General features: G+C 48.3%; 2 protein-coding genes across 3 annotated transcripts in view; one reads left to right on the plus strand and one right to left on the minus strand.

Moving 5' to 3' along the window:
• Positions 1–458: 458 nt before the first annotated feature.
• Positions 459–17848, minus strand: RIBC2 (RIB43A domain with coiled-coils 2). The gene is made up of 7 exons (XM_058568813.1): positions 17689–17848; positions 16756–16837; positions 14200–14544; positions 9962–10080; positions 6599–6826; positions 1899–2065; positions 459–700 (listed from the first exon to the last, which is right to left on the minus strand). The coding sequence occupies exons 1-7, from the start codon at positions 17800–17802 to the stop codon at positions 622–624; spliced, it is 1134 nt and encodes a 377-aa protein (XP_058424796.1). The 5' UTR covers positions 17803–17848; the 3' UTR covers positions 459–621.
• A 230-nt stretch (positions 17849–18078) lies between these two features.
• The window catches only part of SMC1B (structural maintenance of chromosomes 1B), a 73002-nt gene continuing 64782 nt past the window's right edge, over positions 18079–26298 (plus strand). For both annotated transcript variants that reach the window (XM_058568151.1, XM_058568152.1), the window contains exon 1: positions 18079–18187. In XM_058568151.1, the coding sequence (XP_058424134.1) occupies positions 18079–18187 (109 nt within the window). The remainder of the gene's footprint in view (positions 18188–26298) is intronic.

Raw genomic sequence — 26298 nt, forward strand, 5'->3', positions numbered from 1 at the left:
GAGAGCAAGAAATAAACTCCTGTTTTGGGTCTCTGCTACCAGGAGCCAGGGGAGTGAAGTGGGTGAGAACAGACTCCCTGGGTTCAACCCCAGCTGCACCACTGCCCTTCAGCATGACCCTGGGCAAGTCACCTACCGTGTGTGTGTCTCAGGCTCTTAGGCTCTCAGGCTGGAGAATGTGAGTGATAAAACACCCACCACTGCTGTTGTGAGGATCAAAGTAGTCAATTCCACGTGGAGTGTTTAGAATGATGCCGTGCACATCATGAGTGCTGTGAGTGTTAGCTGGTGCAGCAGCTGAGCCCAGGGTCCAGGCAACACACAGCCTGCCTCGAACGCCATTCTCTCTCTAGAGTGGTCCTCAGCAGAGCCATGTCCACTCCATCCCTGCTCCACAGCACCCAGAGCTGCACTAGAGACACCTCTGAGCTGCGCTGAGCAGAAACTAAAGCTCCTCATAGAAATACAAGGGAGAAGTTTAATAAATGTTTTGCCCACAGTGGAAAAGTAAAGTTTAAGGATACTTCTGAACCAAGGAGTGTATTTTTTTAACAAATGTGACTCTTCGAGGTTACTTTATTTTAAACATAAATGATTCAGAGGGGAAAAGTGTCTTTTTCATCATCGACTTCTTGTATTAAATTGTGTGAAATAATCTTCAGTGGGATGATTTGTATAGACTTCCTTCATATATTTTTTCCTGATAATAAAATAAGGAGAAAAAATATCAGCAAATGCCTGACTTCCTAAATATTCTAATTTTTTTATACAGGAAAAAGGCTACAAACTTTTTCTCAGTGTGTTATCACAGGATACAGAATGCATTCCGGCCCTGTGAGCTCAAGGGTGGAGGAGAGGGGCGTGTCACCATCACAGAGCAGCTAGATTGGGGACTGGCGCCAGCGAGATTTGGGGATATTTTAGAATTAAATCTCCATGGTCTGACTGTAAAGACATTCGCTCATCCCATTGGATTTCTGTCAGATCATCTCTTAATGCTCTGTTCAGGCCCCCAACAGAAGCGACCAGCCAATGCCGGACCCACCAATAAACAGATGTCGCACTGGAGAAAAGACCAGTGGGCCCCTCCTGAGTTCAAGCCAAGAGCTTGATGAATAGAGACAAATAAGTGAATAAATGATGTGTTTTTTAGTGACAAGTCCACCTACCGATCTGCATTTGACACTTCCTGTAGCTGGAACTCTGAACTACTCTTGGGGCCTGTCTGTATGAAGACGAGACTCCAGGCTGGTTCTTGGCAGCCCAGGAGACCCTCCCTCTGCCCGGAGAGCCCTCCCCGCAGAGGGCGGCTGGCACCGTCCTCCTCCTCCACGTCTGAGCCAGGCAGCCTCCTCCGGGAAGCTTTCCCGACTCCCCCAGGCCCACTCAGCGCCCTCCCCAGGGGCTCCCTGTGCCCTCTGTGCACTCCATCACCAGCATCCATGTCCCAGCCCGCTGGGCGCCCGGCTGAGGACCGCCCAGGGAGGGGTGTTTACAGGATGAAAGTGCAATGGAATCTCAGTCACCCCGCCTGTGTCGAGACCACTGGTTTCCAAGTACTTAATTTCCGGCTTCTTAGCTCTGAGCCCTTCCCCCCTTTCTGTTTGAATTCTTTACCCGGAGGCTGCGCCACGGCCCAAACTACAGTCACTATGGGGCCTCTGGTGCAATACACACCCACGGTCCTCTGGGTGGGAAAGATTCAGGGAGGGTGGGCCAGGGCCCCAGGAAAGCTGGGTGCCTGCTCCATAGGCTCTACACGGCCTGCCCCCACCCTCCCCACGACCAGCCTGATCTCCCCTCTGGCACCCCCCAGCCCCACCTGCCCTCCCCTTGACCCTAACCCGGTCACTCCTCTCCCAACTCCCCTCCGCCGCCCCCTCCCAGGCCCCGCTCACTGCAGAAGCTGCTCCTTGGCCAGGCTGAAGTTGCTGCAGTCCAGGGCCCTGCGCAGGTCGCGCTGCTGCCGCTGCTGCTGCCGCTCAGACAACAGGACGGCGCGCGCCCGCTGAACCCGCCGCCGGTCCCAGTCCATGTCTCGCTGGCGCTCTTCTTCCTGCAGCCTCTGGAGAGAGGAGAGGTGACTCCTCACCACCTGTCTCCAGCAGGAGAGCCCCAGGGGATCATCTAGGAGAACCGGCCTCTCATGTTACGGGTGGGGAAACTGAGGCTCAGAGAAGGGGCGGGTAGGTGGGCAAGGCCACGCAGGAAATCAGAGGGGACCCCCGCCTGCCATCATTTCAGGTGGCCCAGCTGCTTCCCACTCTTGGGAGGCGTTGGCCGCCCCTCTGAGGCCTGAGGGGACAGCAGGGACTCAGTTCCCACAGCGGCTCCCAGCCCTGAGGGGGCTGCGTGTGCAGGGCCGCGAGTCAGGTCCTCCGCACCCCGGACGCTACCAGTGGGGCAGGCTGCTCCACCTGGCTGAACACTGGGTCACCTGGTCGCTTCTAGAACGTACAAATGCCGCAGCCCCACCCAGGGACAACGACGGGCTCTCGGGTCTTGGGGATGAATTTCTGCATCTCAGCTCATTCCTCATTGCCTTCTAGACCCCTCTATAAAGACCACTGAGTCCTGGAAGAGGAAACTGGATGAATGCAGAGGGGAGGGGTCACCCTCCCACACACCAATCGTGAGCAGTTTGTCAGCTGTCCTGAGGGTGAATTACTTTGTCAGCTCACCCTTCTCCAGGAAGGAGCACAAGGAAGGAAAAGCCGCGGCTGGGCCTGAAGACCAGCACCCCTGCTTCTCCCCGTGGGTTACAGGGCAGAGCTTCCCCCCTCCGGGTGAGCAGGGGTCGAGTGGCCAGTGGGCCCGCAGGCCTGGGTCAGCTGGCCAGCAGGGGCAGGAGGGCAGGCAGAGGTCCTGGCCCCCACCCACGGACCGGAAGGCAGCCTGGTGGCCGGCTTTGCCTCCTATGGGGCAAGTCACACTGCCCCTCTGAGCCTCAGTTTCCTCACCTGTAAGGTGCTGAGTCATGACACAAGACACTTTGTCAAGAATACAGAATGACATGGGGACACACTGGCCTGGACTAAGAGACAGACAGACAACCTAAATATTCTTCGCATGATCTCACTTGTCAAATTATCTCCATGCACAGAAAAGGAGGCGAGAAGAGAGGCCACGGAGAGGCATGTGGGGGTGAGGGGAGGGGAGTATTCTGAGTGGTGAGATTTAATATGGGATTTTTCCCTTTGTGCTTTTCTGTCTTAATTTTCTACAAAGATTGAGAGTCAGACAAAAATGCTGCTTTCAGGACAGATGGCCGACCTTCCTTGCCAGACAGTCGGGCTGAACTGCAGGGCTGAAGGACAGAGCAGGGCCTTGCAAGGGTGACCAGCATTCCCTGTATCCTGACGCCGACCTCAGGGCTCCTCCCACCCAGGGCTGCTTCCCTGCCCACCCCTAGCTGCCCTCGGCTCCCCCGCCGCTGCAGCCTCTCACAGACATTTGCACCTCTGGGCCTGGAGGTGAGCAGGCAGGTGAGCTGTCCCACCTGCTCCTCATCTCCTGGGCCACTGCCATTGCCCCTCCCCCTGCACCTGCCTGCTTGGAAGCTCACACAGACCACGGCACCTGCCACGCCACCTGTGCGGTCATCTGCCGACCCTGGGGCAGCTCCATCCACTCTTTGTGGGTTTGAGAACCTCTCCAGATCTCTCTCCTGCTGCAATCTTGAGCAATTTCAGTGCACAGAGGTGACTCTTTCCTTTCTCTGACCTCTCAGTGGTTCTGCCTCCTCTCCAAAGACCTCGTCCCAACCTGTCAGCTATCACCCTTTGGGCACACCCCACCAGCGGTCTTGAACTCCAGGGGCATCGCAATCCCTGGGGAGCTTGCTAAGCACTGCCCATGGGCCCCACTGCAGGGTTTCTGATTCAGCAGGTCTGGGGCAGGGCCTGAGAATCTGCATTTCTCTCAAGTTCCCCGGTGACACCAATGCTGCTGGTTGGAGACCCCACTTTGAGAACCTCTGCCCTTGCCTTGTCATTACCAATAACGCCACGCTCCCTAGTCTCACCTTCAAGCGTCCCCTTCGCCACCATGCTAACCTGCCTCTTCCGCTCTCTCTCCAGCACCCTGATCCAACAGTTATTCCACCCCCATGACCCCCAATCCACTGACCGCATACTTTTCCACTGTCCCTGGTGCCCTGCGTCCTCATCCCCCTCCTTGTTCAGCCCGGTGTCCACAGCCGACACCCCTGGCAGGCACCTCGCGTCCCTGAGCCTCTCGCTCAGGAAGACTCTCAGACTTCCCGGCGAGCCCTGACCACGGTGAATCCCCATTCTCCCCTTACAGCTGAGCGTGGCTGTGCTCAGGGGTCACTTCAAGTTCATGACCACAAGCCTCCAGTGGGCCCTGGGCGCTGCCTGGCCATCCTGCCCCTTCCCCTAGGCAATCCTTTCCAGCTATCTCAGACGACCACTTAGCACCTTGTTCTCGGTCCTCAAATCCCCAACCCGGATTCCTCACCCTCAGCAGCTGACCTCCTGTCCTGTTTCTCCAGGAGACACCCCACAAGTTCCACGCCAACACACCCCACCCTCACCCCCACCCCCATGGCCGAGGGTGATCAGTCTGAGCTCCTGTCCACGCCAAGCCTCAACTGGTGCTGAGTCCCTTGTTCTCCTGCCACCCCCAGGACATGGCGGCAGCAAGTCTCTCTCCTCTATTGCATCCCTCTCATGGAATGATAAGCATGCTGTTATTTCTACAATCAGCAAAACAAACAACTCCCCCGTGACCCCATGTCCCCCACCAGCTACCACCCCATTTCTCTGCACCCTTTACAGCAAAGTGCCTTGAAACTGTTGTCTGCATTTGCTGCCTGTCTTCATCCTGCCCCTTCTCTCTCGAGCCCATTACACAGGCCGTCACCTCCACCCCTCCAGTAAAGATGTGACTGTCACCGTGCGGGATCCAGCATCCAGTCGGAGCCCAGCAGCGGCGTTTAAGCCAGGGGTTCCCATTCTCCTTCCAAAACGTTTCCCCTCGCGTGGCCTCCAGTTCATGCCCGCTTGCGTCCCTCCTTCCTCTCTGGCTGCTCCTTCTCAGGCCCCTTGGCTCTCTATAAGGTCAGGAGGGTCCCAGGATTCAGTCCTCAGATCCCTTCTCCTCTGTCAACACTCACTCCCTGCGTGATCTTGTCCAGACCTTGTTCTGAGCTCCAGACTATAGGTCCAGCTGCTAAGTGGGTTTTACTTAGAGGTTGTGGCAGAAAATATTACTTGTCCCCCAGTAGCCATTTTCCTTCTTCCTTAATAAAAGAATCACCAGCACTTCACTGCCTGGACTGAACACTACATTTTCTAGCCTTCTTTACAATTAGGGGAACCTTGTGACTAAGTGTCGTCCAGTGGAATATAAATGGAAATGTCTTGTGAAACTTCTGGGAAATGTCCTTAGTTTTCTTCCCCATTCCTTCTTCCTGCTAGCTGCAATATGCATGTGATGGCTGGAGCTCAAGCAGCCATCTTGCACTAAGAGGTGGGATCCAGGTGCTGAGAATGGCAGAACTTCAGTCAATGACCACGGAGCTGCCAAACCAGCTCTGGACTGTTTCCTAAGGATTTAGTCTAGATGCAAGAGATAAAGTTCTGTTTTGTTTAAGATTCTGTTATTTGGGGTTTTCAACTGAATCCTAACAGATATAGATGTCTAAAGGACATTGCACACAACATCCAAAATTGCACTTCCTCTCCCCCTACCAACCTGCTCCTCCCACCAGCTTCCCATCTCTGTAAATGCCAACTCTATCCTTCTCATTGCTCAGGCCAGAAGGCCTGGAGTAATCCTTAACTCCTCTATCTCTCATACCCTATGCCCAACCCTTCAACCAATCCTGTAGGTTCTACCTTCAAGATAATAGGTCCACTTCTCAGCAGCCCCACTGCCAGCGCCCTGGATCCAGCCAGCATCATCTCTCACCTCGACCACTGCAACAGCCTCCCCAGCGATCTCTCTCCTTCCCCCCGACCCCCAGAGTCCACCCTCAACATTGTGGCAAGACGAATCTCGTTAAATGTTAGTCAGACCATGCCACTCTTCTGCTCAGAACCCTCCAGAGCTCCCCCTCAAAGTCATAAGAAAAGCCAGTCTTCCCCAATGGCCCACCAGGACCTCGGCCCTCCTTTTGGACGTTCTCCTGCCCCTCAGTCCACTCCAGCCACTAGTCTCCTCACTTTTCTCTGAACAGGTCAGGAAGATCCTGCCTCAAAGCCTTTGCCCTTGCAGTTCATGCTGCCTGGTCGTCCTTTCCCCAGATATCTGCATGGCTCGCTCCCTCCCCTCCTTCAGGTCTTTGTTCCAGTGTCACTTCTCAGTCCCCTGATGACCCTCCTCTGCCCAGCTCTCTCAATCTCCTTTGCCCAGCCTTATTTTCTTCCTAGGCACTCACTGTGAAGCTACATCATACATTTATGGGGTTATCTGGCTCTTGTCATCTCCCCCCACTAGAACACAAACTCCTTGAGAGCAGCTTCTAGTGCCGAGTGTAACATCGGCTTTAACTAGGTGCGCTCGAGGAAGGCAGAGGAAAGCCGCAGGAAAGAGCTGCGTCTGCGGGCTCTGTGAGGATGGGTGGGGCAGGCACCAGCTTCTCCTGGACTTGCTGCTTCTGAACCAGGCGGATCTGCTCCAGCTGCTCCCGGGTCATGCCCTTCCAGCGGTCAGGGACCACGCGGTGGGGCCCAAAGGAGCTGGCTGCCTGCTGCGGGTTCTCGGAGAGCAGGTCCCCACGCAGGAGGCTGGAGATCTCCGCCAGGCTGTCCTCTTGTTCTTGTTTTTTCTCTTGAATTTTCCTTTCCGCTGACTCCAAGGCCTATGCAGGGGAAGACAGTGAGGAAGATGCTCCCAGTGACCCTAGGGGGCCTGAGGCACAGGCCGGCAAATCTCACCGGGACTCTTGAAGGAAGAGTGCACTAAAGGACACCAGGGATGGGGTGGGTGGGGGGTGGCAGACTTGTCAGCATGGATGTGGGGAGGCCCTCGGACCGCTAGCTGCCTGGATGATGCTGGGCTGGGCTGAGGGAATCGCTACCTGCTGGCTGTGTGCATACGAGCTGTAGGTCTTTGCACAGATTTGCCAAAGCAGGGAGCTGCCTCCCTGGTTAGGCAGCCAGCTCCCCTCGGCTTCGTCTCACTCACCCCAGGGCAGGGCTCTGTGCCCCTCTCTGTGGTCTTGGTCATCCTTGGATGGCTTCAGGCCACAAAGAACACCCAACAGAGTGATTCACAACAGTGGTGACTTCTAAAAGGTGAAAATGTATTGTCACCTCAGTGTTCCCGATGCCTGTCAGCCACAGGCCCCAGGCACAAATAAATTCCTGGCCAAATCCCTGCTCAAGTGAGGGTGATGAGTGGAGGGAACAGGCCCTGGCTGTGTCACCTGGAGTAAGTCACTCCCCTCTCCGGGCTGCAGCCATTTCTCTGTAAAGTCAGGAGATGGATTAAGAGCCATTTTTCAGTGTTATCAGATCTCTATAGTAATGAACGCACAGGGCACTTTGCAAGGTGCCTGGCACCCCACAGGTGCCCATGATGGGGCCAGCTTGATTGCGTCACAGAAGCACGTGCTTTGCAGCTGGACAGGCCTGGATTCACATCCTGGACTTGCCAGTCACTACTTGAGTGTCCCTAAGACAGTCAGTGCCCAACTCTGAGCCCATTTCTTTATCAATTAATCATGCCCCTCTGGTAGGGTCATTGAGCACAGTGACTGATAGGAGCAGCTAACTGTTGCTAGGATTAAAAATAATTGCCATCATTGACTGAGTCCTGATAATGTGCCGGACGTCCTAATATGTTACGTGTGCTACCTAGTCTAATTCCACAACAACCTCAGGAGCACATGTGACAGCCATCACTGCTGGTCACTCAATGTGGCCAGTGCTCTTTCTGGGCGTGTGGCAGAACCGCGCTCCTCTGCCCACGTAGAGTGGGCGTGGCCCTGTGGCTAACTTTGACCAATGAAATGTGAGCAGAGGTGACTGGTACGCTTTTGGGAGGATGCGGGGGCTGGGGGGATCGGCCACATTCCTTCTTTGTTGTGCTGCTGGAGTCCTCTGGCTGGTGGCTGCTCTGTCCCAAGGCCCTGGCGCCAGGGTGGGGAGCACAAGGAGCAGAGCCACTCAGCCAGCCCGCGATGGACATGGAGCATGATGAATGGCAACTTCGCGTTTTAAGCCACTGAGATGCGGGAGGCGTTCTTACCCTGCACGCGTTAGCTCATTCTGACTGGCCTAGGTGGGTGTGATCACTGTCCCCACTCTGCAGATGACAAGACGGAGGCACTCAGGTGGCTCTTCCAAGGCTACAGACAAAAGCCTGGTCTCGCACCCGTGCAGTCGGGCTCATGAGCCTGCACACTATCCCCGAAACCACATCCCCTCCCTAATGAAATGAGTGCCCCTCGCTGAGAACCGGGCCTCCCCAGTGGGTGTCTCCCCTGCTGAACTGGACTGACCTGCTTGGAATCTTTTGAGGACAGTTATCAAGACCCTTGTATCAACGTCCCAGGCTAATTAGCAAAGCTTATTTCTAGTCAGGAACAGAGCTGCAGAAGCCGGAGACAGCTTTCCCCCGGCAGAGGGGTCTCGCAGAGTCCTCGTGAGGATACGGGGGACCTGAGAGGCCAGCATGTTGCCGGTGCACACTAAAAATTTTATGGAATGAATGAATAAATAAATGGATGAATGCAGCAACATGGTTTAGCAAAAAACATACTAGTGCCCAGCGGGAAGGCTCAATAAATATCTGTTGAATTAATAAATGAACAAGTGAATAAATGAATGAATGGATGACCAGCCGATAGTGGGCGAAGAATCAAGAGCCCCATTCAGCCATTAATTGGCTGTGGGGCCTGGAGCAAAGGACCTCTCCTCTTGGGCCTCATCTGTAAAATGAAGGGCAAGGGCCAGACGATCTATAAGACCTCCTGCGGCTTGCTGCTTGGTGGCCTGGGCTCCAGGGGCCTTGGTTCTGCCCTTTGGCTGCCCCTCCCCATCTCTGGCAGTTTGCCATCCTTGTCCCTCTCCCCCGCGGTTGAAAATCAACATTCTCTCTAGTCTCCGGTCCAGCAGCTCCAGGATTTTTGATTACATACCCCCATCGATAGAACATTTTTGAGCCTGTCTCCAATATATTTAGTTCACAACGTGGTACTATTAGACCATAAAAATAGCACGTAATTCATAATACACACACACACAAACATGGGAATGAAAAACGATGGGGTTAAAAATAAATACGAAGCAGAGTTCCAATATCTTCTTCCTACTCTCCAGTGGCTCATCTTGCACACTCGCCTTTGCAGACCATGGTTCTGGTCAACCAGCTAATCTGATCAATGAGTCCAGGCCAAGCCCCACCCCACCCAGGAATATAACTGCATTTGGAAAGAAAACCTGGATAGGGAGTCTAACCTCCAAAAGGAATAGAGAACTTGAAGCAACTTCAGCGTGGGATTGGCAAGGAGAGGAGTGTTTGGAGGAACTTGGGCAGAGTTTAGGGGGAGGGAGCTGTCAGGAGACCCCCAAAGTTCGTGCTAATAATCATCATAATAGTTGCTCCCTGTAATGGGGGCCTGTGGGCCTGTTCCTGGTAAGTGGTAAAGAACTGGAACCCAGAGCAGGCATCAGAGCAGCGCTAGGTGGTATCCGTGTAGGTAGATGTCACTGTCCTCGTGTCACAGAAGAATGACATGAGGTTTGGAAAGGTGAATTGACCCCCCAGTTTGCATGGCTAGTTTTGTCAGGTTTCAGGCCCAGATTCAAAGCTAAGGAGCAGAGCCTGGCTCTCCTCCATTGCTGTAACTGGGCAGCCCCTGGCAGGGCCCTGTCAGGGTTCGTGATGTGACCCAGTGAATGGGCTGAGCCCGGGACCCAGGGAGGCTGGGGTGCCCCAAGGAAGCGGCTGTATGCTTTCCTCCTGTCCAGACACTGAGCCCGGGGTATACCTGGCTCTTGTTGAATTCTTTCACTGCTGCACAAACCGCCTTTCTGGTGGCACTTTCCAGATTCTGTAAATGCATGGCTGTTTGGTCAAACTGCAGCCTTGTCTTCATGTAGAGGTCCTCTGAAAGGAAGCAAAGCACAGTCAAACCGAGCGTGCCCACCCAGAGCTCCTTCCCAGGCCTGCAGAGCACCCTGTGGAGTGTCCATTCATGCATCCACTTCTTATCATGCCCTCATCCACAGAGCAGGGATGCCCCGGAAGGCTGTTGGCAGACTCAGATGAGTTAATTCAAGTAAAGCTCTTAGATCAGTACTGAGTGTTAGTGATCACTACTGTGGATTGGTAACATCTGCGATAGACTAGTAATGTCTGCTGTGGTCCTGGCATTGGAAGGGGGGGCAGTAAGAGGGCGAGCAGATAGATCCTTGACCTATCATCCTTATAGTGGGCAAGGGATGGTGGGAGCCCAGAAAAAGGGGAGCTCTGCTGTGGGAACCAGATGGGGCTCCCCAGAGGAGGGGGTGTCAGGTAACAGGAGGGGGAATGGCAGTAGGAATTTTCCAGGCCAATGAGGAAGAGGAGGAGGAGAAGGGGCCAAAGTGGTGAGTCCAAACAGCAAAACATGAAGATTTGGAGTCAGACAGAGCAGGCTCCTACCCCAGCCCAGACGCTTCCTAGCTCTGTAAACCTGAACGACTGTGCAACCTTTCTGAGCCTCCAGCCCTTACCTGTGGAGCAGGACAACACCTACTTTGCAGGCTGGTTACATTAAAAAAGTGTCATTGATGTGAAACCATAAAACTCCTAGAAAAAAATATAGACAGTACACTCTTTGACATCAGTCTTAGCGGCATCTTTTCGAATACCATGTCTGCTCGGACAAGTAAAACAAAAGAAAAAATAAACAAATGGGACTCATCAGACTAAAGAGCTTCTGCAAGGCAAAGGAAACCAGGAACAAAATGAAAAGACAACCCACCAACTGGGAGAAAATATTTGCAAATCATATGTCCAACAAGGGGTTAATCTCCAAAATACACAAAGAACTCATATAACTCAACAACAAAAAAACAAACAACTCGATCAAAAAATGGGCAGAGGATATGAACAGACATTTTTCCAAAGAAGATATACAGATGGCCAACAGGCACATGAAAAGATGCTCAACATCACTAATCATTAGGGAAATGAAAATGAAAACTACAATGAGATATTACCTACACCTGTTAGAATGGCTATAATTACCAAGACAAAAAACAACAAATGTTGGAGAGGATTTGGAGAAAAAGGAACCCTAATTCATTGCTGGTGGGAATGCAAACTGGTGTAGCCTCTGTGGAAAACAGTATGGAGATTTCTCAAAAAATGAAAAATAGAAATACCATAAGACCCAGCTACCCCCACTACTGGGTATTTATCCAAAGAACTTGAAATCGACAATTCAAAGAGACTTATGCACCCCTATTTCATTGAAGCATTATTCACTATAGCCAAGAAGTGGAAGCAACCCAAGTGCCCATCAACTGATGAATGGATAAAGATGTGGTGTATATATAATGGAACACTACTCAGTCATAAAAAAAGACAAAATCGTCCCATTTGCAACAACATGGATGGACCTTGAGGGTATGATGTTAAGTGAAATAAGCCAGACAGAAAGACAAACATCACATGATTTCACTCATATGTGGAAGATAAACAAACACATGGACAAAGAGAACAGATTGTGGCTACCAGAGGAGAAGGGGGTTGGGGGTGGGCATAAGGGGTAAAGGGGCACATATATATGGTGACTGACAAATAATAACGTACAACTGAAATTTCACAATGTTATAAACTATTATGACCTCAGTAAAATAATTTAAAGAAGTGTCATTGATCAGAGGTTCTTCATATGGAGTTTGTGCCCTGTGGGTCTCCTCAGTATCTCTAAAAACAAAGACCACACTCTTCAGTGGGGAATTCCTGGCCTCTGCTCACCCTCAGCTCCATCTCCCACCTTTCCTTTATCCATCCATTCATTAAACAGAGAGCTATCAAGAACCTAACGTGGGCTGCACACTTTGCTGGGAACATCCCATGTAGCGGGGGGTGAGACACAGGGGGCCATTCCTGTCTTCCTGGAACATACTATCAGGAGATGAGACAGATAATAAACAAATGAGCCCCGACACAGATATATTAACACAAATTATGACAGTGCTTGGAGGGAAGGATACTAAGAGGGAAAATGTTGGAAACACCTGACTTAGGTAATTGGAGGTGGGCATAAGAGAGAGCTTCTTCAGGAGGAAGCGGCATTTAAGCTGAGGCCTGAACGACAAGAGAGCAGGAGGAAAGGTTCTGAAGTGGGGAAGGAGTCGTTGGGATCCAGAAGGGAAAGAAAGCCGGGATGGCTGGGACACAGTGAGTGGAGTGTGGGGGGCGGGGGGCAGGTGATATTGGAGGGTTGAGCAGGGGCCCCTGCATGCAGGGCCTTGTAGGCTGCGGGAGGAGTTTGCATTTTATTCCAGATGTAACGGGAGGCCATCAGAGGGTTTTAAGCTGGGATGGAGGGAGTGGGGGTGACACTGTTCAACCTGACATTGTTGAAAATGTAGCACTCAGACTGCTACGTTGAGAATGGACTGGAGAGGGGCAAGAAGGAAAGAGGAAGACTGTTAGAACGCCCTCGGCATGGCCCAGCCAGGTGGAAAAGGGTGGCAGCTTGTGCCACAGTGGTGACAGTAGGGTGGAGAAATGGACAGCTCTAAATGCATGCAGGGATAGAAGGGACAGGAGCAGAGGAGGCCTGGAGACAAGTCATCGAGGATGACTCGCAGGTTTCTGGCTTGATTAAGGGAAGGAGGAGTCACCGAGTGAAGGGAGGGAGAGGGAGGGAGGAGCAGATTCAGAGAGAAATTCAGGGTTAGTTTCCAGTGTGTGAGATGTCTGGTGAGGTATCAAGGAGGCAGCCCAAGGACCGAGTCCGAGGCTGAGACAGAGGCTCTCAGCCAGAGACAGAAATGTGGAGCACCTGGGAGATGCACGAGCTTTTTAAAGTTCTATGAGTACATTATTTTAACAAATATTTCTCTGTGTGCCAGGAACTAAGGATATAGCAGTGAACAAGACAGATGAAATCTCCTGCCTTCATTGGGCTTAGGATATGATACTGGGGAGAGGGATGGGAAATACACAACCACACAGTATGTCAGTGATCAACGCTGTGGAGGAAAATAAAGCAAAGGAAGGGATGGCGGAGGGGAGAGAGTTGCAATTTAAAACAGAGTGGTGAGGGGAGGTCTCACTGACGAGATGACATTTTAGCAAAGACCTGAAGGAGGAGAGGGGGCAAGCCATGCAGATATCTGGGAAAATATGTTTCCAGGCAGAGGGAACCATAGGTGCAAAGGCCCCGAGGCAGACATGAGCCTGAAATACTCATCTAGGAATAGTGAGGAAGCCAGTGTGATGACGATGAAATGAATGAAGGGCAGCATAGTAGGAGATAAAGTCAGACTGTGAAGGCCTCATTGGTCCTTGAAATAAATTTTCTTTTTACTGAGTGAAATGAGACGCTATTGGAAGGTTCTGAGCGAAGGATCTAGGTTAACTTTTAACAGGATTGTTCTGGATGCTGGGTTGAGAAGAGACCACAGGGGACAAGGGCAGAAGCAGGGAGATTGCTGGGGGCTACTGCCATAATCCAGTTGAGAGATGTTGACAGCTGAGTCCAGAGTGGTAATGGCAGAGGTGGTGAAAGGCAGTCGAAATTTGAGATGACTTGCTGCTGGGCTGAATGTGGCATCTGAGAGAAAGGAAGGAGTCAAGATGACTTGGGGTTGGGGCCTGGGCAACTAGAAGAATGGAGTTCCCACTGACGGAGGTGGAAGGTCAGGTTGGGGGATGATTAGAGTGTCTTACGGAACTCATACTGTAGGCTAGACCTATGTATTTCCCATTGTCTTCCCAGCAGACTGTGAACACACTGAGCACAGGGACCATTCTGAGTCACTCTGCGCTCCAGCACTCAACTAGAGCCCTGACACAGTGCACAAGCTCAGACAGCGTTCCCTGAATGGCTGACAGGTGACTGAAGACGTTTAAATCCTGGAATGCAGGCTCTGATGTCTCTTGGCCACACGGCCCAAGCAGCACATTAGTAGGACTTAGAAGACAAAATGAAACAAGAAAAAAACAAGGGGTTGATTTGTTGAAGAAAGTATTGAGACCAAACTGTCTTTTTTGTTTCATTACCTGCACATTTTTGGTGGGCACGGGCATTCTCCCATTCCCTTTGCTGTTGCAAGGACCACTCTCTGTTTTGTTCCTCTTGGAATTTCTTCCTCTCATGGAAGTTTAAATCCTCTCCCATGAATTTCTGCATTCCTGATATTGTGTTCCGAACATCATTATCTGACTGCCGGGCTGGAAGATCTTTCTTAAGGGCTAGTGGGTCAGATAGGTCAAATTCACGGCGAGTTTCTGGCTTCTGAAAGCTCTGCTGGAAGTCATTGATGGCTTTACACAGATTTTTCCTATCTCTCCTTTCCCGGTCTTCTAATATGCATGTGATTTTGTCATTTTGCCTCATTTCAGCAGCTAGAAGGGACATAGCACATCCATTAGCTTCAGATTCACAGGAAAATATAAATTTGAATCCACCCTAAAAAATAATTTTTAGTGATTCTAAAAGTAATCCCAGGGGCCAGCCCAGTGGCGCCAGCGGTTAAGTACGTGCGCTCTGCTGGCAGCCCGGGGTTCGCCAGTTCGGATCCCGGGCATGCACCGACACACTGCTTGGCAAGCCACGCTGTGGCAGTGTCCCATATAAAGTGGAGGAAGATGGGCATGGATGTTAGCCCAGGGCTAGTCTTCCTCAGCATAAAGAGGAGGATTGGCAGATGTTAGCTCAGGGCCGATCTCCCTAAAAAAAATAAAATAAAATAAATAAATAAAAGTAATCCCATCCTCCCAAAAGGTAACATAATCATTAAAGGATTAGTATCCTGAATATACAAAGAGCATCTACAAATCAATTTAAAAAAACCCAACAAACAACCCTACCAAAAAATGGTCAAAGGATAGGAAAAGGCAAACCACTATAAAGAAATCTGAATGACCAGCAAACTTGTGAAAAGATGATCAGCTTCACAAGATGGGAAACATCCAATGAACTGGCAAAATATTTAAAATACTAATAATAGCACATATTAATAAGGATGTGGGGAAACAAGATTTTTCATTCACTGCTTGCAGGAGTGTAACCTGGTATACTTATAACTTTGGAAAGCAATTTGCCAATATCTCATAAAACTAAAAATATACATATCCTATGACCTATCAATTCCACTTCTAGGTATCTCTCACTCATGTACACTAAGGACGTAATGCATGAATAGTCATCGTAGCATTTTTTGCAATTATTAAAAAACTGGAAAAAATCTAAATCGGCCATCAATAGGGGAATGGATAAAGAAATTGTGGTTAAATCATATAACAAAATATCATAAAACAATTAAAATTATATGTAGATCACTGATTAATTCTAAAAATACACTGCTGAATTAAAAAAATGTTACAAAGGATCCATTTAATATGATACCATGGATGTAAAATTTTAAAACACACACATAAAAAATTTTATATTGTTACAGATACATACATAAATAGTACAAGTACAAAAAACATGCCTGGGAATGATGCATATGTCTGAGGAGGGAGGAAGAGGAAACTGATGAGGCGGGGGAGAGCTTTAGCTCTCTCTCTATATATATAACATTTAATTCTCAAAAAGTGTTCTTAAAAATAAGATATCTAAAGCCTATTTGGCAAATGTTAACATCTAATCTGGTGGTGGGTATGTATGTATCTGTCACATTGTTTTTGTTAAGTTTGAATTATTTTAAAACTAAAATAAAAAACAGTAAAAGGTTTAGAAAATATGGAACAGTATAAAGAAGAAAATAAATTTCACTCATCAGACCATCACTTTAACATTACCACTGCTAACATTTTGGTGTATTTCCTTTCTGTCTTTTTTCTAAGCATATTTTTACAGTCATGCGAGGCATTTCAGCCAATGATGGACAGCACTTACGACGGTGGTCTCATAAGGTTAGCACAGGTGTGTAGTAGGCTATACCATTTGTTTGTGTAAGTACACTCTATGATCTTCGTACTACAATGAAATCACCTAACTATGCTTTTCTCAAAACCTGTCCTCATAGTTAAGTGACACATGACTGCATATATTTTTAAACTTAATTGATTACCCATTGTATACACAATTTTGTATCCTGCTTTTTTCTCTTTTAAAAATCCTTATGGTGCCTTAAAAAATAAGCTGAAATTGTTGGACATGGTGGGGGAAAATGAATTCTATTTGGAAATTTGATCTAAGAGCTGGAACACTATTATTTGAACCATATCTAGTTCTGAGTCAGCTCAGGGTCGTAAGCTCTGGAGAGTGTGTGTCGTCTAGTGTAGACAGCTGTCCTCATTAGCAGGTCTTGAGCTTTTTGGCAGAGAATGCGTGTGTGTTTCAGGTTTTTCATTTCCAGTTTTTTAAGAAAACAAAAACAGATTTATTCTCAAAATATATTTCCTACAACCCACATAGAATTCAACAGCTGTTTTTCTTTTAGGAAAGGAAGAATTAGTGCATTAAGTTAATTGAGCACAAGAAATGATGAAAATTTAAAAGGAAGAAGAGCATGAAATGACAAGTTTTTACATAAGTGAAGAAAAGAGGGCTGGAGACTAAAGGCACACAGCCCTAAACCACCAGACAGGCATTCAGGAAATGCTCACCAAAGGTTTCATGTCTAGCTTTTTCAGTTGCTTCCTTTATCTTCTGGTCATGAACCTGAACATCCCAGGCTTCTGTGTCTCCCTGGGAACGGAAAACAAGAGGAAAGAGAGCCAGAGAACTTTATTCAGTTGATAACAATCCTACTTATCTTTTTAGCCTTGCCCCACTGTAAACAAATTGTCTTAGGTACACATCAGGTCTTTTCATAGCTGGATGCTTTTGCTTATAGTTGGTTCTTCAGCCTGTCCTCTTAACTTTCCCCAGAGCTTCCTTCCCTCCTTGTCTTAGCTAACAGATACTCATCCTCAGAACACTGCTTAGGCATCACCTCCTCTGGGAAGCCCCCTCTGATTTCCTCTCCCAGCCCCAGTCCGTGCTCCTGTGGCACCCTGTGTTCCCCTCCCTCATAGCGATAATTCCACTACATTTTAATGGGACCATTTTAACGCCTGCCTCCCCCGATGGGCCATGAACTCTGAAAAGTCATGGATTGCCTTATTCCTCATCTCCTGGACCCAGCTCAGGCTTGCCACAAAACAGGAATTCCATTGGCATTTGTCAAACGAATGGACTGGAAAGAACCCTTGGCAATGTAGAAAATCTGGCTGAGAGAGAGGAGAACCGTGTTCTGGCTCCGTTTGGCCACTAACTCCAGGCAAGCTCCCTCGCCGCTGCAGGACTCCATCTGCCTGTCTGGCAAGTGAGAGCGTGCATGATTTGGTCTGTTAGGGTCTCTCCCATAGGGCAAAGTCAATGCATCGAACTGGTTTTCCCCTGCAAGGCCTGGTGCCGTTTGCAGCTGTGCCCGGATCAGAGGTCTCGTTCCAAGGGTTCATCTCCTCTTCGCCGCCGCCGCCCGCCTCTCTGGCCCCCCCACCAGCCGCTCCACATTCCCTCCTGGCCCCTTTCCCGTTCGGGCCCGAGGGTCTCACCCCGATGATCCTGCTCCGGGCGTTGAAGACCCACTTCTGCCTGCACAGCTCCGCGTGCCTCCTCCTGGCCAAGCGAAACTCCTGCTCCAGGTCCTTGGGCTGCGCTACCTCCATGACTGGGAATCGCCAAGAGATTCCAAGAGGTTTAAACACGTGCGAGAAGCCCCAGCGAGGCTGCGCCGGTGGGATACGAGCCTGCTCCGAGGCCTTGAGACCCGCTCTCTCGCGCCGGCGGACGGTGCGAAGGCCGGTTTCCGCGGAGACGTCAACAACGCCGGTTGCTAAGGAACGGCGCGGCGCTCGCCGCGGCCTCACTTTCCTCTCGCGAGACGTCGAGAGGTGCTTCCCGCGCTTTTCCCGCCGGCGTGTGAGGACGCGGAGGGCGCAGCCATGGGCCGTTTGGAGGTGCTGCTCGTGGAGAACTTTAAGTCGTGGCGGGGCTCCCAGGTTATCGGCCCCTTCAGGAAGTTCACCTGCATCATCGGCCCCAACGGCTCTGGTAATGGGACCCAGAATGGCTCTGCCGCCCCAGTCGTCCGCGCCTCATTTTCCTGAGGGGACGCGAGGGCGGCCGGCCACGCGGCCTGGACTCCGCGGCTGCTGCCCGCGGCCTCGCCCAGCTCCCCGGCCCACCTTCCGCCCTCCGCCATCCGCCCCGGCCGACCCTCAGACTCGACTCCGGGTGCCGCGACCCTCAGACGACAGCCTGGGGGGGGCGGGCCCGACCCTCAGACTCCGCTCCGGTGCCGACCCTCAGAGGACACCTCGGGGGGGCCCCGACCCTCAGACGACACCCGGGGGGCCCCGACCCTAAGACGACACCCCGGGGGGCCCCCGACCCTCAGACGACACCATAGGGGCCCCCCGACCCTCAGACGACACCCCGGGGGGCCCCTGACCCTAAGACGACACCACGGGGGGGGCCCGACCCTCAGACTCCTCTCCTGGGGCCTGGACCCTCAGATGACACCACAGGTGGCCCCCGGCCCTCAGACGACACCATGGGGGTCCCCCCGACCCTCAGACGACACCCTGGGGGGCCCCGACCCTCAGACTCTGCTCCGGGGGCCCCGGCCCTCAGACGACACCACAGGGGGCCCCCAGCCCTCAGACGACACCACGGGGGGCCCCCCGACCCTCAGACGACACCACAGGGGGCCCCGACCCTCAGACGACACCACGGGGGGGGGGGTCCCGACCCTCAGATGACACCGTGGAGTGGGGGCTGACCCTCAGACTCCGCTCCAGGGACCTGACCCTCAGACGACACCCCGGGGGGCCCCCGACCTCAGACAACACTCTGGGGGGCCCCGACCCTCAGACTCTGCTCGGAGGGGCCCCTGACCCTCAGACGACACCACGGGGGGGGGGGTCCCCGACCCTCAGATGACACCCCGGGGTGGGGGCTGACCCTCAGACGACACCCCGGGGGGGGGGGGGGCCCAACCTTCGGACGACACCCCCGGCGGGGCCCGGCCCTCCTCCTGCACCCCCACCCCCAGGTTCTGGCTGCGGCCCTCCTCGCCTTGGCCCTGGCTCCTCCTGCTCTGTGGTTTCTTCTCCCGCCCTCAGACCTCGTGGCCTCTTCTCTCCATCCCCTTCCCTTTCTCATCCAAAGGTTAAGTGGGAGTGAGATCTGGAGGAAGTGATGGCTTCCAAGGATCCTGAACAACCATTTGGATCCAAGGAACCTTCTACACGGGAATATGGTGATAATGACAGTGTTTGTTGAGCTTTTACCAAGTTCCTGGCACAGCTATTTTTGTTTAACGCTCACAGATAGGTATTATCCCCATTTTATAGTTGAGGCAGGAGGTTCAGAGGGGCCAGATGACTTTCCAAGGTTGTGCAGTACATGGCAGAGCCTGGACTTGAGTTCAGGCCTGGCCAGGCTGCCCACTGCACTGTGATGGGAAATGTAGGGAGAATGACCCCGGGAGGTGGGACAGGGCCTAAAATGATAGTTCCATTGAGATTCTTCCTAACTCTCAATCTTCCTTTTGGCTGTCTCAGCCCAGATTTTCTCTCTTAGCTCAGAAATCATATTTGAATTGAAAGATAACTGTTGCCTCAATAAATTAGTTTGACAGATATGAATAGGACACTTAAATATGTGCTTTCCTGGCACACCAAATCGGGTATGATTGTAGAACTGTTGTGAAATGTCTGTTGCCTTATAAAAATAGCTGCTGTTTGATGTTTTCTTTTGCACTTAATATTTGTGAAAGAACAGCTGAACTTAGAAATATTCCCATATTTGAAAATTTCCTTGCCTCTTCTGTGTAATATATTTTCTCATTCACACTTTATTCTGTTATCAAAGACATTGAAAAGATATTACTATAAACACTCCTACATTCTTACCCTCACTAACCTCCACTCATCAGGAAGTTACTGGGCCCACCATCAGATGATTTTCACCTTTCAACTGGTGATTATGTGAAGGGTGGCTCAATTCTATTTTGCGACTCCAACAGTGCAATACTTAGAATGAGTATCTGCACAGGCTTCAGCTTTGTCAGCTTAAACTGCGTGCCCATTGCCATTCAAGATCCTGTCAAAGTGGTGTTTTGAACTTTTTTAAACTAGTGCCAAACTTGTTTCAAAATAATCTTATTTCTTTTCTCAATTTAAAAATACATACTATGATTAACAACATATCTTAAGGTTATTGTGAAAATGCCTTTACAAATTCCTCTTGCCCCTCCCTAGATCCACGTGCCCTGGAAGCTCACCTCCCTTCTTGAGAATCAGTGGTAACCTAGAGACCACATAAAGCCTGCCATGGGTTATTTCAGGGTTGCCTTCAGTACTGTCTGTCCACAACAAGTTTCTGGTTTACTTATTACTGAATTTTGTCTAAGCTGTTCACATTCTTTTTGCTATATAAAGGCCAAAACTCAATATGGTGCTCATCCATGACTAATTTAATGGATGATGCTCCATTTATATTCACTTGATCTACTTATTAGTAGATCATCACTCTTTTAATCTTGCAGAATTACTGGCACATTCAGATAGACTTTGCTAAACCAATTGATAATTTCCTGCTATGCTCGTTTCCTCTTTTTCTTTAATTTAGTTAGTTGTTCATACTTTTTGTAATAATTTCCTATTGTCACTACCTGCCAAAACTTGACATGTTCTTATTTGTTTGTTTTTAGTAAATCTAATTTTTTGTGTGTGTGTGGGTAGCACAAAAATTTCATTTTTAATCTTAACCTTCATGTTTTCCACTCAGATTCAGAAAATAGTTGTTGCATATATATATAGTGTTAAGAGCAGAAGATGTGCAGAATAGGACAGCTCCTGCTCTGAAGCTGTAAGGAGCATAAGAAAAGGACACACCAATTGAAATAGAAGGCCAAATAACACTTTATGAAACTTTAAACAAGGAAAATATTACATACATCTGATTTGGAGAGGTGTGGACAGGAAGAGGTGAAGATTAGGAAAGGTTTCATGGAGGACTTGGCGTTTGAGCTGGGCTCAAAGAGTATGTTTCCATAGTTTTATATATTTTTCCATATAGTTCAAATTGACCAGAATATAAGGCATATGTAGGGAAGCAGTGGGATATAATATTGGAATCCTATTGGGTAAGTCCTTTCCAGGATGAAGAGTTTGTATTTAACTTTCTGGAAAAAATGTTAGACTTTGAAGGATTTTAAGCAGGAAACTACAAGCGTGCCTGAGTCTGTCTAAGGCCTTCCTCTCCACTTGTGCTTTGGATCCTGTCCCCGCCTCAATTCTTTGCTTTTGTAGTTATCATCTTTCTCTTTTGAATTGTATCTTTCTCCCTTATTGGATAATTTTCATTGGCACAAATACATACATACATTATTAACACTCTTAGGATATTAAGGATAGATAGTTGTATGAAAAGGAAGTATAGTACAATGTTAATTTTAGAATTTAGGGGTAAATATATGGATGTTTACTATGAAATTCTTTAAACTTTCTTGTATGTTTGAAGATTTTATAATAAAATGCTTAAGGGAAAATCTCTTGAACCTCACTGTCTCCTCAGGGTATTGCCCCATTTTTCTTATCAGTACAGTGCAACTCTTTGAAACAGTTGTCTATAGTTCCATTCTCTTAATCCTCTTGATTCAGTTCTCCCAAACTCCACCGAAATGACACTTTTCTAGGTCACTATTGACTTGTATCTTATAAAAGTCATTGGTTAATTCCCTATCTTCATCCTGTTTGACATTTCAGCAATATTTCATTCATTTAAAAATAATTGAGTGCCTACTATGTGCCATGCACTTTTTTAGGTTGTTTGGGATTCATCAGTGAACATAACAGATAAAAATCCCTGCCTGTGTAGAACTTACATGCAAATGCAGAGAGACAGACAACAAACTAAATATGAAAAGTATATAGAATACTAAAGTGTTAAGTTTTAGGGAGAAAACTAGAAACAAGGGAGGGGCATAGGAAATGCTGGGAGTGTTTTTTTTTTTTTTTTTGTGAGGAAGGTCAGCCCTGAGCTAACATCTGATGCCAATCCTCCTCTTTTTGCTGAGGAAGACTGGCCCTGGGCTAACATCCGTGCCCATCTTCCTCTGCTTTATATGGGACGCCGCCACAGCATGACTTGACAAGCGGTGCGTCCGTGGGCGCCCGGGATCCGGGCCTGTGAACCCTTGGGCCACCGAAGTGGAGTGTGTGCACTTAACCACTACACCACTAGGCCCACCCCCACTGGCAGTGTTTTTAAAGAAGTTGGTCAAGGGAGGGCCTTGCTGTTGAGGTGGCAAGGTAGATCACATTTCATCTCTCCCTCCTTGAAACACTTTGTTCTCTGGACTTTCTTGACTCTTCGCCAGCCGGGTTTTCTCCTGCTTTACCGGCTACCCCTCAGTTGTTGGCTGCTTTGCCTGAGATCTCTTAGGCACTGGAGTGTGTCCTCTGTCTCTTCCCTATGTTCTTTCCCCAGATGATCTTGTCCAGTCCCATAGCTTCAGATATCATCTTTATGCTACTGACTTTCCAAATTATATTTCCAGCGTATAAAATCCAGCATTTAGTTTGCTGTTTCTAGTAGACATCTAAAACAGTATAATCAGAAAGAGTAGTTAATTTCCTCTCCCCCACCTCTACCAAACAACAAACCTGTTCCTTCTTAGGTCTTTACCAGCTCAGTAAGGGGCACCATTTACTCATTTATTCAGACCGGAAACCCAGAGTAATTCTTGATTCCATCTTTTACCTTCTGCACCCCACTTCCCTCATCCAATCATCTATAAATCCTAATGACTCTACCTGTGAAATACATCCCACATCCAATTGTTTCTTGCCACTCTTCACTGCTGTAACGTAAGTCGAAGCTGCTAGAACTCTCATTTGGACTATTGCTATAACCTCCTAACAGGTCCCTCTGCTTCCTTTCTTGCCTCTCTGCAGTCCATTCTCAGAGCAGCCAAAGTGAGCGTTAAAAAAAAAGTAAATTTATAAATCAAAGCACTCCTCAGTTTAAAACTCTCCAGTGGCTTTCCCCTGCACTTGGAATAAAATCCATATTTCGTACTATGATTCACAAAGCCCTTTATAATCTGGCTCCTGTATATTTCTCTTCTCCCACATTTACTATGTTCGGGTCGGAATTGCTTTTTTTTGCCTTCGTTACATAGCCCAAGCTCATTTCCCTTTCAGGGTCTTAGCATTTGCCGTTGCTTGGACTTAGAATGCTTTTCTCCCAGGGTTTCATATGGCTGCCACCTTAATGAATTCTCCTTCATCCTCGATAAATTCTCCCTGTCACAGCCAGTACATTACCAATAATGCCAGTTCTGCCTCCTTAATAACCTTATCCTCTTCTCTCTACTCCCACTGCTATCACTTTATTTCAGACTCATCATTTCTTCCTTGGATTAGTGTAGTAACCTTTTAGCTGAGTTCCTAGCCTTTGGTCTTACCTTGCTTTAATCCATGTGCCATACTGCTACCACAGTAATCTTCATTTGTTCCTGCAAGAAAGAAGATCAATTTTATTTTCTTGATAGATGAGGAAAAGGCATTTGACAAAATACAGTATCCATTTCTGTCAACAGTTTTCTCTGGATGATGTGATTTTTTAAAAAATACTTTTCTTTATTTTCCAAATTCCCTACATTGAATGGTTTACTGTTCTAATCAGGAAAAAATGTTATTTTTAAAAACCATTTTGGGGCCGGCCCCATGGCTTAGCGGTTGGGTGCACACGCTCCGCTGCCGGCGGCCCGGGGTTCGGGGCCCGGGCGCGCACCGATGCACCGCTTGTCCGGCCATGCTGAGGCCGCGTCCCACATACAGCAACTAGAAGGATGTGCAACTATGACATACAACTATCTACTGGGGCTTTGGGGGGGAAATAAATAAATAAATAAAATCTTAAAAAAAATTAAAAAAAATAAAAACCATTTTAGAAAATCCATGATGGCTGCTAAATTCTTTAAAAATAATATTTTATTATTACAAAAGCAGTGCATATGCATTGTAAAAAATTAAAAAATAATGAAAGTGGAAAAGTAAACACATACTCCCACAGTCCACAGAGTACTATTGTAATACCTTATGGCGTGTCCTTATAGATCTTTTTCTTTTCTTTTTTTTTTTTGTGAGGAAGATCGGCCCTGAGCTGACATCTGCCAATCCTCCTCTTTTTGCTGAGGAAGACTGGCTCTGGGCTAACATCCGTGCCCATCTTCCTCCACTTTATATGGGACGCCGCCACAGCATGGCCTGACAAGCGGTGTGTCGGGGCGCGCCTGGGATCCAAACCGGCGAACCCTGGGCCGCCGCAGAGCGCGCGCACTTAACCGCTTGCGCCATCAGGCCGGGCCCACATATAGATCTTTTTCTATGCAAACCTTTTTTTTTTAAAGAAAATGAGATCATATAGTACATAATGTTGTCTAACATTGTTTTCAGACAGTTATTTTCACCTTTCTTTTTTAGTTCATTTCATCTGATGCACAGCTCAAATTCAGGTTTCCTCAGTTGACTCCAAAATGTTCTTTGACCAAACCATTTTCCAAGCCAGAACCACATAAATCTCTATTAATTTAGCATAATTCTTTTATTTATAACACTAACTTGTTGAAAAGATTGGAAAAGTTTTCGTACAGAATGTTTAGATGTTTGTGATTGCTTCCCTGTGATGTCATTTAGTTTGTTCCTCTATTCCCTCTATTTTTGTGAACTGGAAGGTATATCTAAAAAGTTGATGGTTTCAAATTAAACATTTTTGGCTAGACTCCATCAAAGGTGATGTTAAGTACTTCACATTATACTACATCACATAATATCTGGTTGTTTTACCACTGGTGATGCTAAGATTGATCCCTGGATTAGGGTGGTGACAGGGATCTCTCCATTGTGCAATTAGTTTTTCCCCTTCTAACTAGTCTAGTGTTGTAGTGTTACTGGTGTTACTTTGGCATTATACAAATGTTCTCTGTCAGCCATTTATCCAACTGGTTTTAATGCCAATTAATAACCTTCCCTGAATCAGCATTTCATTAAGTTTGCAAAACTAAGTTTTTCTAATTCTGTCATGCTTTTTACTTTTGTTGGATGGTATTCCCCTGTGAAAAAAAAGAGTTTTCCTTCATTAACTGGGGCTGTTTGATTAACCTAAAATACAGTTCACTAGAAAAACAGGATAAATGCTTGCCCCTTTTCTTTTAATTAGTATTTTCAAAGAAAAGAGTTTTAATAGCATAAATGGTGAAAATGAGTTTTTCTTTTTTTTTTTTGTTGTTAGTGTCATTATAGACTCATGGATTTTCGTTGATGCAAGGTGTTTTAACCCACCAAAATCTTTACTATTTTTGATGGTCGGATTATCATAACTTTAGTCAGTTGGGAGCCCCTTCAAGCTGCCTCCTGTGTCGTTTGGTCATGACCTCATTAATATTTGAAAGCTTCCTTGCTTTCTGACATAAAACATCTCAGTTCCCAGGCTCATCTTCAATTTTCCCTGCCTCAGACTTGGAATTAGCCAGTTCTCCAGTGGTTTCTGGTTTCTTTGAGAAGGGGAGGTATTAAAGACCACTATCCGGGAACGAGAGTTACTGAAGTACATTCAGATAACTGGTTCTGGGCCATTTCAGTGGAGGGACTAGAAAATACATGAAGTGCTTTTTCAGATTTGTTCTTTTTTTATTACAGCTTTATTAAGATATAATTTACATACCATAAAATTCATCCTTTTAAAGTATACAATTCAGTGGTGCTTAGTATATTTAGAGTTGTATACCCATCATCACTATCTAATTCCAGACCATTTTCATTACGCCCAAAGGAAACCTTGTACCCATTAGCAATCACTCCCTATTATCTCCTCCCCCAGGTCCTGGCAACCACTAAAATCTACTTTCTGCCTCTATGGATTTGCCTATTGTGGGCATTTCATATAAATGAAATTGCAATAAGTGGCCTTTTGTGTCTGGCTTCTTTCACTTAGCATAGTAGGTTCGTCTATGTTGTAGCATGTATTACTACTTAATTCCTTTTTATTGCCAAATAATATTCCATTGTAAAGATGTACCACATTGTGTTTATTCATTCATCTGTTGATGGATCTTTGGGTTGTTGCCACTTTGTGGTAGTTTTGAGTAA

The sequence above is a fragment of the Diceros bicornis genome, chromosome 25 (assembly GCF_020826845.1).
Source record: "Diceros bicornis minor isolate mBicDic1 chromosome 25, mDicBic1.mat.cur, whole genome shotgun sequence".
NCBI lineage: Eukaryota > Metazoa > Chordata > Mammalia > Perissodactyla > Rhinocerotidae > Diceros > Diceros bicornis.

Excerpts from the sequence above, each read along its gene's own strand:
- RIBC2 (XM_058568813.1), bottom strand. The coding sequence starts at position 17,802 with ATGGAGGTAGCGCAGCCCAAGGACCTGGAGCAGGAGTTTCGCTTGGCC. Across the intron at positions 10,081-14,199 it reads TGCCCACCAAAAATGTGCAG|AGGACCTCTACATGAAGACA; the intron begins GTAATGAAACAA and ends GCTTCCTTTCAG. Across the intron at positions 2,066-6,598 it reads AGCAAGTCCAGGAGAAGCTG|AGGCTGCAGGAAGAAGAGCG; the intron begins GTGCCTGCCCCA and ends TCCTCTCTCCAG.